At 32.2% G+C, this 16,244-nt stretch overlaps 2 protein-coding genes across 2 annotated transcripts; one reads left to right on the top strand and one right to left on the bottom strand.

Moving 5' to 3' along the window:
* Positions 1-2,596: 2,596 nt before the first annotated feature.
* On the top strand, positions 2,597-3,204 carry LOC111707710 (histone H3.3). Its single transcript, XM_023480853.1, has one exon. It carries the CDS (start codon positions 2,610-2,612, stop codon positions 3,018-3,020), a length of 411 nt encoding a protein of 136 aa, XP_023336621.1. The 5' UTR covers positions 2,597-2,609; the 3' UTR covers positions 3,021-3,204.
* Positions 3,205-7,398: 4,194 nt separating this feature from the next.
* On the bottom strand, positions 7,399-7,929 carry LOC111707489 (translocon-associated protein subunit alpha; the record flags this gene model as incomplete). Its single annotated transcript, XM_023480602.1, is given in 1 exon segment — positions 7,399-7,929. A coding segment is annotated over 1 exon segment (176 nt), but the record flags the coding sequence as incomplete, so codon positions are not given.
* Positions 7,930-16,244: the final 8,315 nt, after the last annotated feature.

Raw genomic sequence — 16,244 nt, 5'->3', positions numbered from 1 at the left:
TTGGAAATATCCAAAAATTTTTGGAGAAAAATGAAAATCCGGGAACCAACTAAAACCAACACATGCTATAATGCACAGCTAATTTAGCTATATAGCACGATGATTACTTTATTGCAGCGTTGATTATGAAATTCACGATGAAGTGAGTAATAATGATAAAGTACAAAATATTCTCATAAAAATAAAAGTAGTATGTTAGTATATTTACTATGTAGTATGTACCATGCAGTTAGTATATTTACTATGTAGTATGTACCATGCAGTTAGTTTATTTACTATGTAGTATGTACCATGCAGTTAGTATATTTACTATGTAGTATGTTTAACACTCACTCGATCTCAAGCCCCTCACGCAGGCTTTTAACGGGGATAAAGCTTTGATGTGAAATAAAAATGAAGATTTCACTAAAATATTTATTTTATCTTCTGTTTATAAAACCGCGTAGATTTCCGGAACCATATTCCTTCGCACCAAATAATTGGGCCTCATCGGTTCAGCCGTTTCGACGTTTATTGTTTTATTACACGAACCAACATATTATAGCAAACAAAAAAACAATTTAAAAGTTTTTATACATTATGATAATTTTCTTGAAATCACACAGAGAGACCCATAAAACTCTGGAATAGGAAGAAGACTTTTAGGCTCAAATTATGCAGTGTAAACAGACATATTTCTCTTTATAAGTGATTTCATTTGTAATTACTTACCTACTAGTAAAACTATTTGCTTTGTAACAACATCAAATACACTAGTTAACTAAATTTTCTTTAACTAGGCTTTTAGGGCGTAAGCATCTGTGAGCATCTTCTCTTTGTACAGAACAAGAACAAAAAAAGTTTGCGGATTTCATCATATTTTTTCTCGCATTTTCAAAAAGTTAAAAAAAAACAACCTTTAAACACAAATTTTAAAATTTTGATAATTCATAAACTCTCCCTGGGGTCACGTGAGGTCCCACACAAAACTTGGGCTCGATCGGTTCAGCCGTAGAGTATTTTTTAGTCTAAACTCTAAATGTAGTTTAAGATCAAGATTATAGAACATGAAAAAGATTTTTATCTTTACAAAAAGATGAAGCCACACTCTTTCTCATGAATTGTAGAAAACAGTGCAACTCAGGGGCGTCGAGAGTATTTGTGTAGGGGGGGGGGGGCACATTTCATCTAACGTTTAAGAACTTATAATTATCAATCATAATCAATTTTTCATACTTGTCTATATTTTAGTAATTTTAAACTTAGGGAATCAAAATCAAAACAACAATCGCACAATATACCTCCTGAATCATGATACAAACCTTATATTTTCATTTAATTCTTACATTATTTTTTCTAAATATTAATTCTTACATTAAATCATTCTTAAATGTGAGCCCGCATAATATGATTATGAATTCGTAGTGTGAGTTGTGACTCATGTCGAGTTCAAATAAAAAAGAAAATTTTTGTTTTGATGGCGCGTGAGTCATATAGTTGTATTGTATTACTAATAATACAATTCATGAAAACAAGTTTCAAGGTTTCGTGAATATTTCACACAATTAATGTCTAATTTAAAATTATTCATAAACTAAAAACAAATTTATGAAAAAGTTTCGTTTCTTCGTTCTGATTGCATCAATCATATTACTCTTGTCTTGATTTTTGATTAAAGAAGAAAAAAACACACTTTTCCTTTTGCGTAACATGTCAGCTGATGTAGGCATAAGATTATTGACATCAATTTTAGTATTCAAAATGTATAAAATTGTTCTGAATCTGAAAAATAAACTTAGTTTAAATCACAGTTTTAAGTCCATAAATGCAAAAAGAACGTTCATTTAAAAGTTAAAATTGTATTGACTTACGAAAGTGAAATTTGTTTGCTCTTCCATTGATAATTCTGATCCACCATTGGTCGAGATTTTGATTAAGCAATTTCTATTGGGCGACAGAATGCCAGAGGAATTTCGGGCCACGTCAATAACCAACAGAAAATAGTTCCATTTTCAGAGACATCTAACGGCGGAAGTAATCATTAAAAATACGCAAAATTAGGGCCTAGAACATAATACATTCCGCTTGAACTACATATGACAATACACAAATTTGACGAATATTGATTTTAAATTGTTATAAATTATAATTTAAAAAGAGCTGAATTGAATTATATCATTTTGCACGTTTACATAAAAAGGTATCGTAGATACATCGATGAAAAATGCTTTAAGATTATAAATGAACAAAAAAATTATTATCTCAGCCATGCTTTTTAGTATGTACTGTGTGAGAAAATTTCTATCGTAAGATTATTACAAAATTTAGCTTCATCAGTTCAAAATTAAAAAAAAATACAAATTTGATATTCCAGTTTCTTGGAACTAAAAGAACAAAAAAGCCCATCGAATAATGATTGTTAAACGCAGCTGAACATTTTGTGTTTTTAAGAAGTATCTCCCGCCAAAATTTTAAAGTTTTCCAACCCACCCCGTTCCTCTTTCCACTAGCATACTACTACTACCACACATGATAAGTGCTGCCACCATGCGGCGGCGTCATGCATAACTTGAGTATATAAATAAACTCCGCCTAGCCCCAGTGACCACCAGTTCTATCGCAACCACGACATGGCACGTACAAAGCAAACCGCTCGTAAATCCACCGGAGGAAAGGCGCCTAGGAAGCAGCTGGCCACCAAGGCTGCTAGGAAATCTGCTCCATCTACAGGAGGTGTGAAGAAGCCTCACAGATATAGGCCCGGAACAGTCGCCCTTAGGGAAATTAGAAGGTACCAGAAATCCACCGAGCTTCTAATTCGCAAGCTCCCCTTCCAACGTCTGGTTAGGGAGATTGCCCAGGATTTCAAGACCGACCTGAGGTTCCAGAGTGCCGCTATCGGAGCTCTCCAGGAGGCTAGTGAGGCTTACTTGGTCGGGCTTTTCGAGGATACTAACTTGTGCGCCATCCACGCCAAGAGGGTTACCATCATGCCCAAGGACATCCAACTCGCCAGAAGAATCCGTGGAGAAAGAGCCTAAACTATCAAATTTATCAATTCTAACAAAACAACCGGCCCTTTTCAGGGCCACCAATAATACCAATAAGAGAATACTACACCAAATTTATTTCTAGATACAATCTGGCCAACAAATATACAAAGGCCAGATGTATATCCAGTTTAAAATATGTCTGTTGGTTTAAATAGTAAACCTGTGTAAAATGGCGGTTGGTTACTTAGTGTGTTAATAAGTAGATAGGACTCCTCTGGAGAAGGATGGATTGATCTGGGAAGTAGGGGTAGATTTACAGGGTTGGTACAGAGGTGGGAGAAGGATGAATTTATCTGGGAAGTAGGGGTAGATTTACAGGGTTAGTACGGAGGTGGGAGAAGGATGGATTGATCTGGGAAGTAGGGTAGATTTACAGGATTAGTACGTAGGTTGGAGAAGGATGGATTGATCTGGGAAGTACGGCTAGATTTAAAGGGTTAGTACGGAGGTCGGAGAAGGATGGATGGATCTGGGAAGTAGGGGTAGATTTACAGGGTTGGTACAGAGGTCGGAGAAGGATGGATTTATCTGGGAAGTAGGGGTAGATTTACAGGGTTAGTACGGAGGTCGGAGAAGGATGGATTGATCTGGGAAGTAGGAGTAGATTTACAGGTTGGTACAGAGGTGGGAGAAGGATGGATTGATCTGGGAAGTAGGGGTAGATTTACATGGTTAGTACGGAGGTGGGAGAAGGATGGATTGATCTGGGAAGTAGGGGTAGATTTACTGAGTTGGTATGATTTGTGGATTTCTCTGTTAACATTGAAGAGTTTTCAAATTACAAGAAAATCGACACGCGAGTTGGTACAAAAAGTTGGGCCCGACTATAGTAATTGTATTTTTAAATTAAACTATGAGTCTTGGTTAGATAATTTGTGCAGAGACAAGGGCGGTTTCAGGATTTCACTCAGGGGGGGGGGGATAATGGACTGCCCTTGTGTAGAGAAATATTTCATTTATTCGCTTTTCTTTTAATTGTATTAATCTAAAACATAAATACTTAAGATAGCACTTAAACAATAAAAAATAATTATATCCTGTTGAAGTTGCACATTATTCAAAGTTTTATTTTGTTTGGAAGTATTTAAAGATGAAAAAAGTATTAAATTTATTTAGATAAGAAGAAAAAGATAAGCTGATTTATTATGTTCAATAAAAATATTATAATGAATTTGTATCGCTATGTTTTACTAAATTAAAGTAAAAATTTCACTTTTCCTAGTAAAAGAACTTTATTTAACAAACAAATTCATATTAGAATACATTCTTTATTCCAATTCACTATAATAAAATCTATGCAATTTTAGTGATTTTTTCAGCCAAAATCATTATTTCGTATCAAGCGCGAGTAAATTTGTGAAATATAAAACTGGGCTTATAGGTTAGTTTCAGAAACTTTCTGGGCCGAGCGCTGCAGTTAGGACAATCTAAAGTAGCGAGTGCTAATGAGTCATCTGAATATGTAAAAATGTCCTTTAAAAAACTTACCAGTTTGAAAGCCATTTAAGCCACGTTTATTCATTTTTTTTGGTCAATTAAACTTTTGTTCACTGCACCAATAGATCATTTTTTGTTTATTTTAACTATTTCGTATTATTTGCTCGAAATACGAGCATAAATCAGTTCTTCAGCTCGATTAACTTTTTATTTTAAAGCCTAGTAGAAGTTTTTAAAAAATAAATTTTCCCTTAGAACATTAGAATACAGGTCATACAGGCCACTCAAGTGCCCGGCATGTCCGTTAAATTTTAAAAACGCTTCGAGAAAAAATAGATTTCAAATTTGAAAGAATAAATTCGATTTTTTGATAAAAAATATTGATTTTAAAAGGGTGAGTCAAAACAAGCGTGATTAGTGGCGCCTGCAGGTGCAAAATTTTACTTTTTTTGTGCAACTTTCCTGTATGGTGATTTTCAATATTTTAAAAAATTTTTTTTGGTATTCCAATTGCTCAAAAAGAATCCGTGAACATTTTTTTCTCTCAAAATCAAAGTTCAGCAAAGCATAAATGTATATCTAAATTATTTCAATCGAACTCTAAAATTGATTGATTGATTGAATCACAGAATCACAGAAAATTCGCAATTTTAAGACCTGTTCCAATTTAAGGAAAAGTTGTTTCTCAATGGTTCTTCAGGTTTCAGTTGAACAGTGTATATTTTTAATTTTTGAATATACTCAGAAGAAAGGATTAATTTTTCCTTAAAATTTAGACCAGACCTGAAAATTGAAAATTTTCAAAAAATGTTGAAAAAAACACCTGCATTCAGGAGAGTTGTACAAAAAGGTACAATTTTGCACCAGGCGCCATAAATTTAAAACTTTTTTTACTCACCCTGTATATATTACGCATGAAACATTATGTATAGTGCAAGATCCTGAAATATATTAAAATGTTTAATTTTAAGCTGATACTATAAATATATGCATATTGTATATACATGTATAATAGCTTGAGAACCCAGCGTTGCCCAGGGAATAAGATAAAAAGAAGGTAGCTCCACACATACATTTGGGAAAGCTCATTATACGTTCAAACTTTTATATTCACTTTATGTCATTTATCAATCATCAGAAATTAGAGAGACGATATTCAAGTCTCTCAATTCTCCTGTTTATTTGGGCACCCTGTACTGTATATGATATAAGATTTATGTATATGAGCAAAGAGCTGTTCTAGGTTCAGGCTCTCAAGGGTTGGAACAGAATTAGGAAAACTAGAATAATTTCCCAGGTTAGGATTGGAGAATGTCGTCTTCAGGATTTCCTCCCTTTCTTCATCACTGAAACTAATTCACACACAAGAACATTATATTGATTGTTTACAAATCAGCTGGAATTTTTTTATGGAACCCCCTACGTGGTTTCTACCACAATTCAAATTTAATAAAAATAAAAATACGGAAATATTTATTGATCATTGTTGGCAAGGCAGTTATACCAACGTCAGGGGCGTTGTCAGAAAATTATCCAGGGGGTGGGTCGGCTCGGCACGTCCGTTGGGGCCGGAAAACCCCATGGTCTAAGGGGGGGGCTTGCCCCCCCCCCCACTACGCATCTGGTAAGCGTAAATTCATTTGACACTCCATGCACAACTGAATGCCCGTACCCTTGAAACCTTATCAGAGGCAGTTCCTTCCATAAACTACATTGGTCGACAACTTGACGTCTCCTATATTGGTCGTGAAATCAGATAAGAATTTAGCATGAGACATCTAGCGGCCAACATATCGCCCCCCAAAGTACGTGAAATACACGACCACTTTCTATGGAGAAAACGGGCTCAGATGCAGAAGAGATTGTCGTTTTTATAGGGTTGAATTTATTTAATTCATAATAATAAACATTGAAATATAATTACTTCCATATCGTCTTTGCAACACAATTTTGTGGTATCAGAGTTAAAACATTAAACACCGAAAAGTCCTTGTCTCTTCATTTCCAAAATGTGGTCATAACATTTTTATATCTTCAAAAATGCCGGAGATATCAAAAAATTTTATCCAGATTCCAGTTTATTAAAAATCAACAGAACTGTTAAAATATTTGATATCTCTGTTACTTTTAAAGATACAAAAAAGGTAGACCATAATTTGGAAAGCTCATTTGAATTTAAATCTTTTTTTGATTCACGTTGTCATTTATCAATAATCGGGCATCAAAAGCGATATTCAAGTCGTCTCTGAATTCCCAATAATCTGAAGACGATTGTGTGTCCGAATTTTGAATGAAAACTTAAAAAAAACTAACAAATTGCATATTTAATCATGAATCGATTTAAAGTTGGTTAAAACTACGCTATGATTAAACAGCTGCTTGGATTTTATTCAGCTACGGGAATTAAATTTGTGAATTTTGATTCAAAATCATTGCATAAAAACAGGTTATAACTTAGACATTAAAAAGTCGTTCTTTAAAGGGACTGTCACAGAAATTTCTAGGAGCCCTTCATTTTATATACAATTCACAACGGTAGTATATAATCCAAGACCTTAACAGTAATGTGGAAGATGTCGTCGCGTCGGTTTTCATGTTTAGTGACTTGTTCAAATTAAACAAATTGGATAACTCGTAAGGTTTAATTACGTGAATATTCTTTGAACTGAATCAGAATATTTATCCAATATCAAAAGATAATATTTCAGAAGAATCTTAAAACAAAAAGTGAACTTTTCATCAATTAAAACTAAACACTCTGATAAATAAATAACTTAATCGTTACATCAGTCTTTACACTTAAACTAGGAATATAAAATTAGTGTTTAAACTAAACCCTATAAATTTTCTAAAACACCAAAAAACATTATTAACATAAAAATTAAAACTGAAAATCTTGAATTTAAAAATTAAAACCATTCAAACTTAGTAAATTGAAAATGCATACTTTATTTTTCACAAGGCGCGTTCTACAAATAAATTAGTTTAACACGAACAACGCATAACAGTAGAGCTCATTACTGAACCCGAGCCCCCAAACCCCCGTATTTAGAAAGTTAAAATAAAAGAGTTTGGGGGCTTAAACAAATGGTTTAAATATTAAGCACGTGTTGAAAAACCTTGATACTAGTGTAAAGGTAGCATATTGAGAAGACAGGAAACTCAACGGCAAAGATATGAGTTGTGGAGAAGGAAGGTTAAGAGGAGAAGGATAGAAGGAGATTGTGTAGGATTCAGATTGCATCTCCGGAGTGAGCTGCAGGTCCTGAGCAGTATCGGAGAGATCAATCCGTGTCAGAACCAGCACCACGGTTCTTCCGCTGGCGGGGAGATGTTTTCCCGCTGCCGGGAGTACGGAGAGAGGATTTGGGAATCCATTCGTAGTCCACGTCATCGTCCTTACCCGTCCCGGTCTCAACAGCTGACCGCCGGCTGGAACCAGCCTTCTTCTTACTCCCACCTTAATATTTTAAGTTATTAGTATTCATCTTACAATTAAAGGGGAGTGGGAGGGGGCGGGGGAATTATTGGGTTGTTTATAACATGGAACCTCTGAAAGTGATACGACAGCTGATGGCATGATAGGGGTTTACCAAGTATAACTTTTCAGTGAAATATTCAAAAATTTTTTTTGTTTAATAATGTGTTGATATCTTTAAAATAAAGCTCATCGCTCATCTATATGATAAAGCTCTTCGCTCACATCAGCTATAGCTGGCCAAACGGCTGAACCAAATTGGCCGACATTTTTAAGGGAACCCAGGGGTAAGAACTAAATCAACTTTTTTCTATAAGAATTGTCAAAATTGGTATTTTTCTTCTTCAAAATTCAAATTTTTTCAAAAGCCTTTTATAAAATTCTGCGTCCAACGCCGAGCACTTTAGCTAGTAATATAAACAAATATACAATTAAATCTAATAACTCTATCAAATCTATATATCTATATATCTACTGGGTGAGTCAAAAAAGTGTGATTTGCGGCGCCTGGTGCAAAATTGTACCTTTTTTGTGCAACTCTACTTAATGGTGTTTTTTCAATATTTTTTGAAAAATTGTGTTTTTTTGGTACTCCAATGGCCCCCAAAAAAAAAAACTTTTTTTCTCTCAAAGTAAAAAGTTCAGAAAAACAAAAATGTGTAAAAAAAATTATTTCTATCGAAATCTAAAATTTTAAAAAGATTGAATCACAGAATCGCAGAAAATTTGCAATTTTTAGTTCTGGTCTAATTTTTACGGAACAATTGTTTTTCAATGGTTCTTAATGTTTCAACTGAACAGCGTATATTTAATACTTAAGAAGAAAGGAACTAGAGAATTTAAGTAACTTTTCCTAAAAAGTTAGACGAGAACTGAAAATTGCGAATTTTCTTATTACAATTTTCCAATTTTTCTGTGATAACATTTTTTTTAAATTCTAGATTTCGATCGAAATAATTTAATTACACATTTTTGTTTTTCTAAACTTTGATTTCGAGAGAAAAAAAGATTCGCGGATTTTTTTTTGCCCATTAAAGTACCAGTTACAAATTTTCAAAAAATATTGAAAAAACACCATATAGGAGAGTTGCACAAAAAAGGTACAATTTTGCACAAGACGCCGCAAATCACACTTTTTTACTCACCCTGTATATGTCGTATATGTCTATATGTCTATCTATATGTCTATCTACATGTCTATCTATATGTCTATCTATATGTCTATCTATATGGCTATCTATATGGCTATCTATATGGCTATCTATATGTCTATCTATATGTCTATCTATATGTCTATCTATATGTCTATATGTCTATATGTCTATATGTCTATATGTCTATATGTCTATATGTCTATATGTCTATATGTCTATATGTCTATATGTCTATATTTCTATATGTCTATATGTCTAGTTCTAGCATTTGCTTGAGCACACGCTCTACTTTAGTTGACTATACACTGAACTTTAAAATTCTAATTCTAACGTTTTGCCAATTTGAAAATTGCAATTACCTGTTTCTAGAGTTCTCAGCTTTTCTCTTCTATTAACCAACAATTGGTAAAAATTATTATTTACAAAAAAGTCGACCCTTTCTAGAGTTTATTAGATAAATGAGATCATATTGCAAATGTTTGAGGTACTTTAAAAATCTGAAAACAGTCCCATTTTAGATTAAATAATAAATTTTATATCTTTTGAAAAGTATCCATAAAAATACATTATAATTATAAAGAGCCATTTTTGTATTCTAGCGAATTTAACAAGTTTAGTAAAGTATAGAGAAGCAAAAAGTATGTTGTAATGAATGAATGTGATATTTCTTTATATCTTTTTAAAAAATAATCATCTTCGATAGTATGAAATGATTTTAATGCTTATAGCAAAAACTACAATATCGAGTATTCCTTCTATAAATGGTGTGGCAATTAAATAAAATCACTGTCCATAGAACTCTCATTTTTATAAAATATTAATGAATCACAATTTTCAATCGTTTGTCCCTTTTTCTGCTGACTAACAACACATTCATTCTCATCCAGCTTTCTCTTCTAAAAAATTTAAAGAATTTAAGTTATAAAGTTTAAATATATTCTGAATTGAATAAACGATAAGTGCCCCCCCCNTTATGCACACTTACAAAAAATCAGAAAAATGCAAAATAAATGTATAAAAAGCCTTTAAAAATCCTTTTAAAATCCTTAGTAAAGCACTTGACTTTCTAATTTCAAATGGATAAAAAGTGCTCTCTCGCGCGAAAGGGTGAATGAAAGAAAAGCGTTAAAATGTCAAAAATCATTGACTGCAGGAAGTGGGTCCAACAAGAGATTTAGTTTGGCATAAAAAACAAGGCATTATGTTAGTAAATATATATAAAACACTGTTTAAACTCCATAAAACCGTCAAAGTCTCATAAATTGTGAATAACCCTGTAATAGAGGAAAAAACCTTACCGTGTCAGTGATATATCCATATATAGTAAAATCTGGATCTATCGCTGAAATGGTTGCCTCGATATCTGATAATGAACACGATACATTGGAACCATCTAAGAACAAACTTGTGTTTATATCTAGTATACGGTAGAATAGGGTCAATTAGAATACGAACCAACCCTTGACCGGCCTTAATAACAAGCGGCATGTACCGCCAGGTGCCCCTATATGTCCTATGTACTGGCGGATTTTACGTTGTTGGCGCGGCCAGACTTTTAAAGTAATGGGCCTAAAATATGAATATCTCACTTACACTGCTAGCTTAGCTATAGTGTGAGTAGAAAAATAAGTTCAGTTTTTAGCGAATGAATTTAAGTGTACGTTGAACTCTTAACTACGATATCAGGCAAATTTGGAATATTAGATCTGCAGGGAACGTTTTTTTAGAAACGTCAAGAAGATTTGTACCAATTTAATGCTTAATTAATATATGAATAGATATAACTTATNATATATGAATAGGTATCAACATATACCTTAAATATATAAATAGGTATCAACTCATACCCTTAAATATTTACTGAACACCGCTTAACCAGTTAATTACTTACTCTATATACTCGTCCATATACCTAGTAGGGATTCGTTTTGGTTTGTGGGAGGAGCTGTTAATATTGATGCAGTCTTAACAGCGTCCATGATAAAGTTTGTTCTGAAAGAGTAGAATAAAATCAATCATTCAAACTGGGAACTGTTGTGGTGGAAACCCATCATACTGATCCCTTTACTTTGATATTTACAGGTGGCACTTTTAAATATTTTGCAGAATCTGCTCGATCCCTTGATTTGGGATATCTACAATTTCTTTGCTCTCTAACTGGTTGAATGCAAAAATTCCTTGGCTTCTGATTGGCTGTTTGCAAAGTGAATAAATACTGAAGTGGAACAGACTAAGGTAATAAGGTTTTATTTGGTTTGGAAAAAATTTCTGGAAAGGATTTCTTTTGGAAAGCAAAGACCCCATGTAAATGTAGTCTTCAGTTAGAACTTTGAAATTTTCATAATTAAAAATCAAAAATTGTGTATGCTTGTGTCATGTGCAGTTAATATGTAAATACTATAATAGTTGCTTTATTAATTCATTGATTTTGCCTGGCACTTCTAATTCTAAAGGAATTTATCATTAAAACTACTTAGTTTTGTTCTTTTAAATCTCACTCCATTCCGAAATANTTAGCCCTCCACCCTAAATAGAAAAAGAAATTTAAGCCCTTCAGGCGAAAAATATCTTTAAAACTATGTCTTAGTTCTCAATTCTCATAATCTGTCAAAAGACAAAAGAGAAAACCGAGAGATATATTTTGAAGATATTTATTTTTCGATATCACAAATTTTACGTTCCTTGTTTTACAGATTATGCATGCAGGCATTATTGTGCTGTCTGAAATTATTTATTTTACAGTAAAATGGCTAAAATTCACTTCTGAAATCTTAATTTACGTTAATCTATATTTTAGTTAAATACAAATTCTAATTCTGTGTTTGTAAACAAACGGAGTCCAGTTTCTGTTGTATACTGTGCACTCCGTACAGACCAATTTATATATATATATACATATATATTTTGTTTTAAATACTTGGGACATAAAATGTCGTCATCCAACTAGGAGTTTGGCCCACTTTAGTATTTATTTACTTTGGGCTGTTTATGGGATATCTGATTAGTACTTGACAGGATTGAATTAATCATTAGAATAACAAAAGATCAAGATCAAAGATTGATCTTGATCTCCACAATACAAGAGTTCCCAGCTCAGGTCACATTAGTGGGATCAATTCTATGTGAGCATTAATTGCCTGTTTACAAGATGTCTCTAAAAATGATTGATGCCAAAGCCTCAATTTTGGATATAAATAAATACAAAAACATTGCATTATGATCAAATGGCAGTTTTAAAATTTCTTGACGCTTTTTGTTTTAGTCGTTTTGACTAATTTATAATTTTAAAATTTTCAATCTAAAACTGCAAATAGTTTGTTTTTATGAATCGAAGTTCACGGAATTTCTAGAAAATTGAAACCAATTAAAGATTGTCTTATGATATTAGAAATATTTCGCGACATTTAGTTGTTTACCTAATTTCACAAGTATAATTCTACAAAAAAAAATCACAATTTACCCTAGTCAAATTTTCAATATGTGGTCTACCTTTTTTTGTAAAGTATATGTTTGGATTTCATTTGATCAAATAAAACAAAAAAACTTTTTAATTCCAGATAAAACCATTTATGAAATCTCCCGATGATTTTGAAAAAAAACTGAAAAATAAGACTTTAATAAACTTTTATATTTAAAGCGTTTGTGATAGTTTAAAGAAAGTAATATAATCAATTTATGAACATTTCATCCAACATTTTGATATTACGATATAACAAAAAAATGTTAAAATTTCTTCTGACAGTTAACTTTCTTTTTTAAAGTAAATCTTTAAAAAAAAAACTGTAAAATAAATTGGGTTTTTTTCCAGAATGATTATTGTGAATTGCGTTATTTGTAAAATTTAGCAAACCTTTTGCAAACTGAAATTTACCAATTTAGAACATTCTTAACATAATCTTCTGAGAAACTTTTTACTTTTCATAAAAAGAACTATAATTTGAATTTGCAAATATTGACCACGCAACTACACCTCACCGAAGATCGGGTAAAAAAAGGTAAAGAATTGTGGTTATAAACGCTACTTTGCAATTTTTGCCATACAAGCGAAAAGGCCATGAATAAAACCTTTTTTTTCAACCAGAGCCCGTTCTCTCCGTAGAAAGTGGTCGTGTAGTTCACGTACTTTGGTGGACGATATGTCTCATCCTAAATTCTTATCTGATAGATAGATATTTCTCCGTACATTTGACGACCAAAGGAGACGTCAAGTTGTCGACCAATGTAGTTTATGGATGGTACGGCCTCTGGAAATAGTATTGTATTATTTCTAAACATTAATTATAACTTAACAAACTCTTAAAATAAAGACATATTATTCACTGTTCTGTTAGATTTCACCGAATTCATATATCACCATTTTTATAATTTTCCGTTCACACTCAGATATTCAAAACTTTGATATGTTTGACTAATATGAGCTGCGTGAATGTACACACAAAAAATGTACATATGTATAGACGTACATGGTGTACACAATGCACTATGGACTGGGTAGACTCAAGGTTATAATGCAAGGAAAGTTAATTTCAGTTGCGTATACTCTGCGTACATATTGAAACCATATTTCTCTGGGCAGAATTTGTAAACAAGAATAGATGCATTAAACTACTTATTTAGTTAATCATCTTAGGTCTGTATTAATGTCTGACAATAAAACCACCATATTTCAAGGAAAATATATTTTTTGCATCATCGCACTAACGAGGCTAAAGTATATTCAGATGATACGCTTCACATCTAGATTTTTGCACGTGCAATATTTCTAGTTTAAAGGGACTGCAGTAAGCGTAATTTAAAGGGACCACGGGCAGTCGTAGTACATTTAAATTTCCGATCCGGGTCAACCTTTCCAGTCCCAGTTTGTACTGTATCACCCGGACATTGGGTAAATAAAGCGGACACTCATTAGGACTAGCCGGTGCGACAAGGTTGACGAGGTCAGACTTTAGGTTGAATTTACTTTTAGTGAAGGGTCATAGGTGCGTGGGACCCTACATGCAAAGAGGGCAATGTCATATTTACAACGGTACTCTTAAGGATTAAAACATTTTTCTGATAAATAATGTGAAAGATATTATAATTTGTCTAGATTTAAAACTTTTTCTTTATGTTTTTTTACAGTATAGAAACGCGCAAGTCATTTTTGTAGTGAACACACAACTAGTTTTTAAATCATACTTAATCATACAAAACTTTAAAGTGTAGAACTGTGAATCGGGAATTGTTTTGCAGGTCGGAGAGGGTCACTTAAAATTACGCTTACAATCAACAACAACAATTATTCGCTAGTTGCGAATCCATGCACACATAAATTTCATTATAAATTTCCATTCGCGTTGTCCCTTTCTTAGCAAAATCGTTCGTTCAAAAAAATATTTTGTATACTGAAAAAAACGATAGTTTTTTTCAAAAGTTCTTTTAACAAATCGTCCATTCAGTAAAAAACTATCGTTTTTTTAAGTTTAATGGAAAAAATCGTGCGTTAAAACATTATTTCGTTCACTGAAAAAAAATGATAGTTTTTTCAAAAGTTCTTTTAACAAATCGTTCATTCAGTAAAAAAATATCGTTTTTAGTGTAATGGAAAAAAATCATGCGTTAAAACATTATTTCGTTCACTGAAAAAAACGATAGTTTTTTCAAAAGTTCGTATGACAAATCTATCATTCAGTAAAAAAATATCGTTTTTAAAGTTTAATGAAAAAAAATCGTGCGTTCAAAAAAACGACGGGTTTTCATTTCTCGGGATGATCCAATTCGTTCACTAGTTGCGAATCCATGCACACATAAATTTCATTATAAATTTCCATTCGCGTTGTCCCTTTCTTTGTAAAATCGTTCGTTCAAAAACATATTTTGTTCACTGAAAAAAACGATAGTTTTTTCAAAAGTTCTTTTAACAAATCGTTCATTCAGTAAAAAAATATCGTTTTTAGTTTAATAGAAAAAAATCATGCGTTAAAAAATTATTTCGTTCACTGAAAGAAACGATAGTTTTTTCAAAAGTTCTTTTAACAAATCGTTCATCCAGTAAAAACTTATCGTTTTTCAAAGTTTAATGGAAATAATCGTGCGTTAAAAAATTATTTCGTTGACTGAAAAAAAAAGACGGGTTTTCATTTCTCGGGATGATCCAATTCGTTCATCCATCGTTCTTTAATCTTTCTGAACGACACTTTTCGCATTCCTGAAGATTTTATTCTTTTTGAAAAATTAAGAAAGGGAAATTTTCTACTTTTTTACTTTGAGAAGTAAAATTATAAAAGTTTAAGCGTTCCATCAGTGGCTTGTTGAAAAAATCCCAGGGTTTGGATAGCATCCTCCCCCCCCCCTCCCCCCCAACTCAAGCTGTTTTATGTATCCCGGAACTTGAACTGTAAAAGTATAAACCAGCGGCTCATAATTTCAGTTCCAACCTAAACCCTCTTATCATCACAATAACTTTCTAAAAAGAGGTTGTTTACCAAATAATAAAAAGTCTTGAAAAATCCTTTAAGAGAATAAAAACTTTGAAAGTGCTTCACAAAAAGTGAAGTTTTTCATTATTTATATATATTTTATTAATTGTATATATTTCATTAATTATATGCATTTCATTAATTAACTATAATCCTAAATCCAATAATCAGAGAAGCTTCTCAGTTTTCACATTTATTAATTTCATCAATTATAGCACAGACTAAATTATTTATAGCACAAACTAAACTATTTATATCACAAACTAAAGTTTAGTTCGACTTTAAATTGAAAGAGAAACACCTAAGCTTTGTCTATAGTGAAAGGTGATTTTATGAACACAATGAAGACGACTTTCGATTTCAACTTTGATTTATATCAAGCTTATAAACAGCATGGATACACATAAACATAGAAGTCAAGAGAAGCTGTCAATTAGAAAATCTTCTCTTTAATTAATTGTAAACTTGTTATTTGAAAAAAGGCTTGTAAACAATCAAAAATGAAAAAAGTCGTCTTCATTGTATTGATAAATTTGCCTACCACTGTTTATAATCCTATTAATAGCTGGTAATTCTCCAATTTTTGCAAAACCTTGAGAAAGATTAAAATCGTGACGAGATTAAATAGTTGACATTTATATGCTTTATACGCATGTTAACTGTAGATATAAAAGATGGATCCCAT

This window comes from Eurytemora carolleeae, unplaced genomic scaffold, assembly GCF_000591075.1.
Source record: "Eurytemora carolleeae unplaced genomic scaffold, Eaff_2.0 scaffold152, whole genome shotgun sequence".
In the NCBI taxonomy this organism is placed as follows: Eukaryota; Metazoa; Arthropoda; class Copepoda; order Calanoida; family Temoridae; genus Eurytemora; species Eurytemora carolleeae.
The sequence above is the reverse complement of the archived record's forward strand: the minus strand, read 5'-3'. Positions and strand labels throughout refer to the sequence as shown.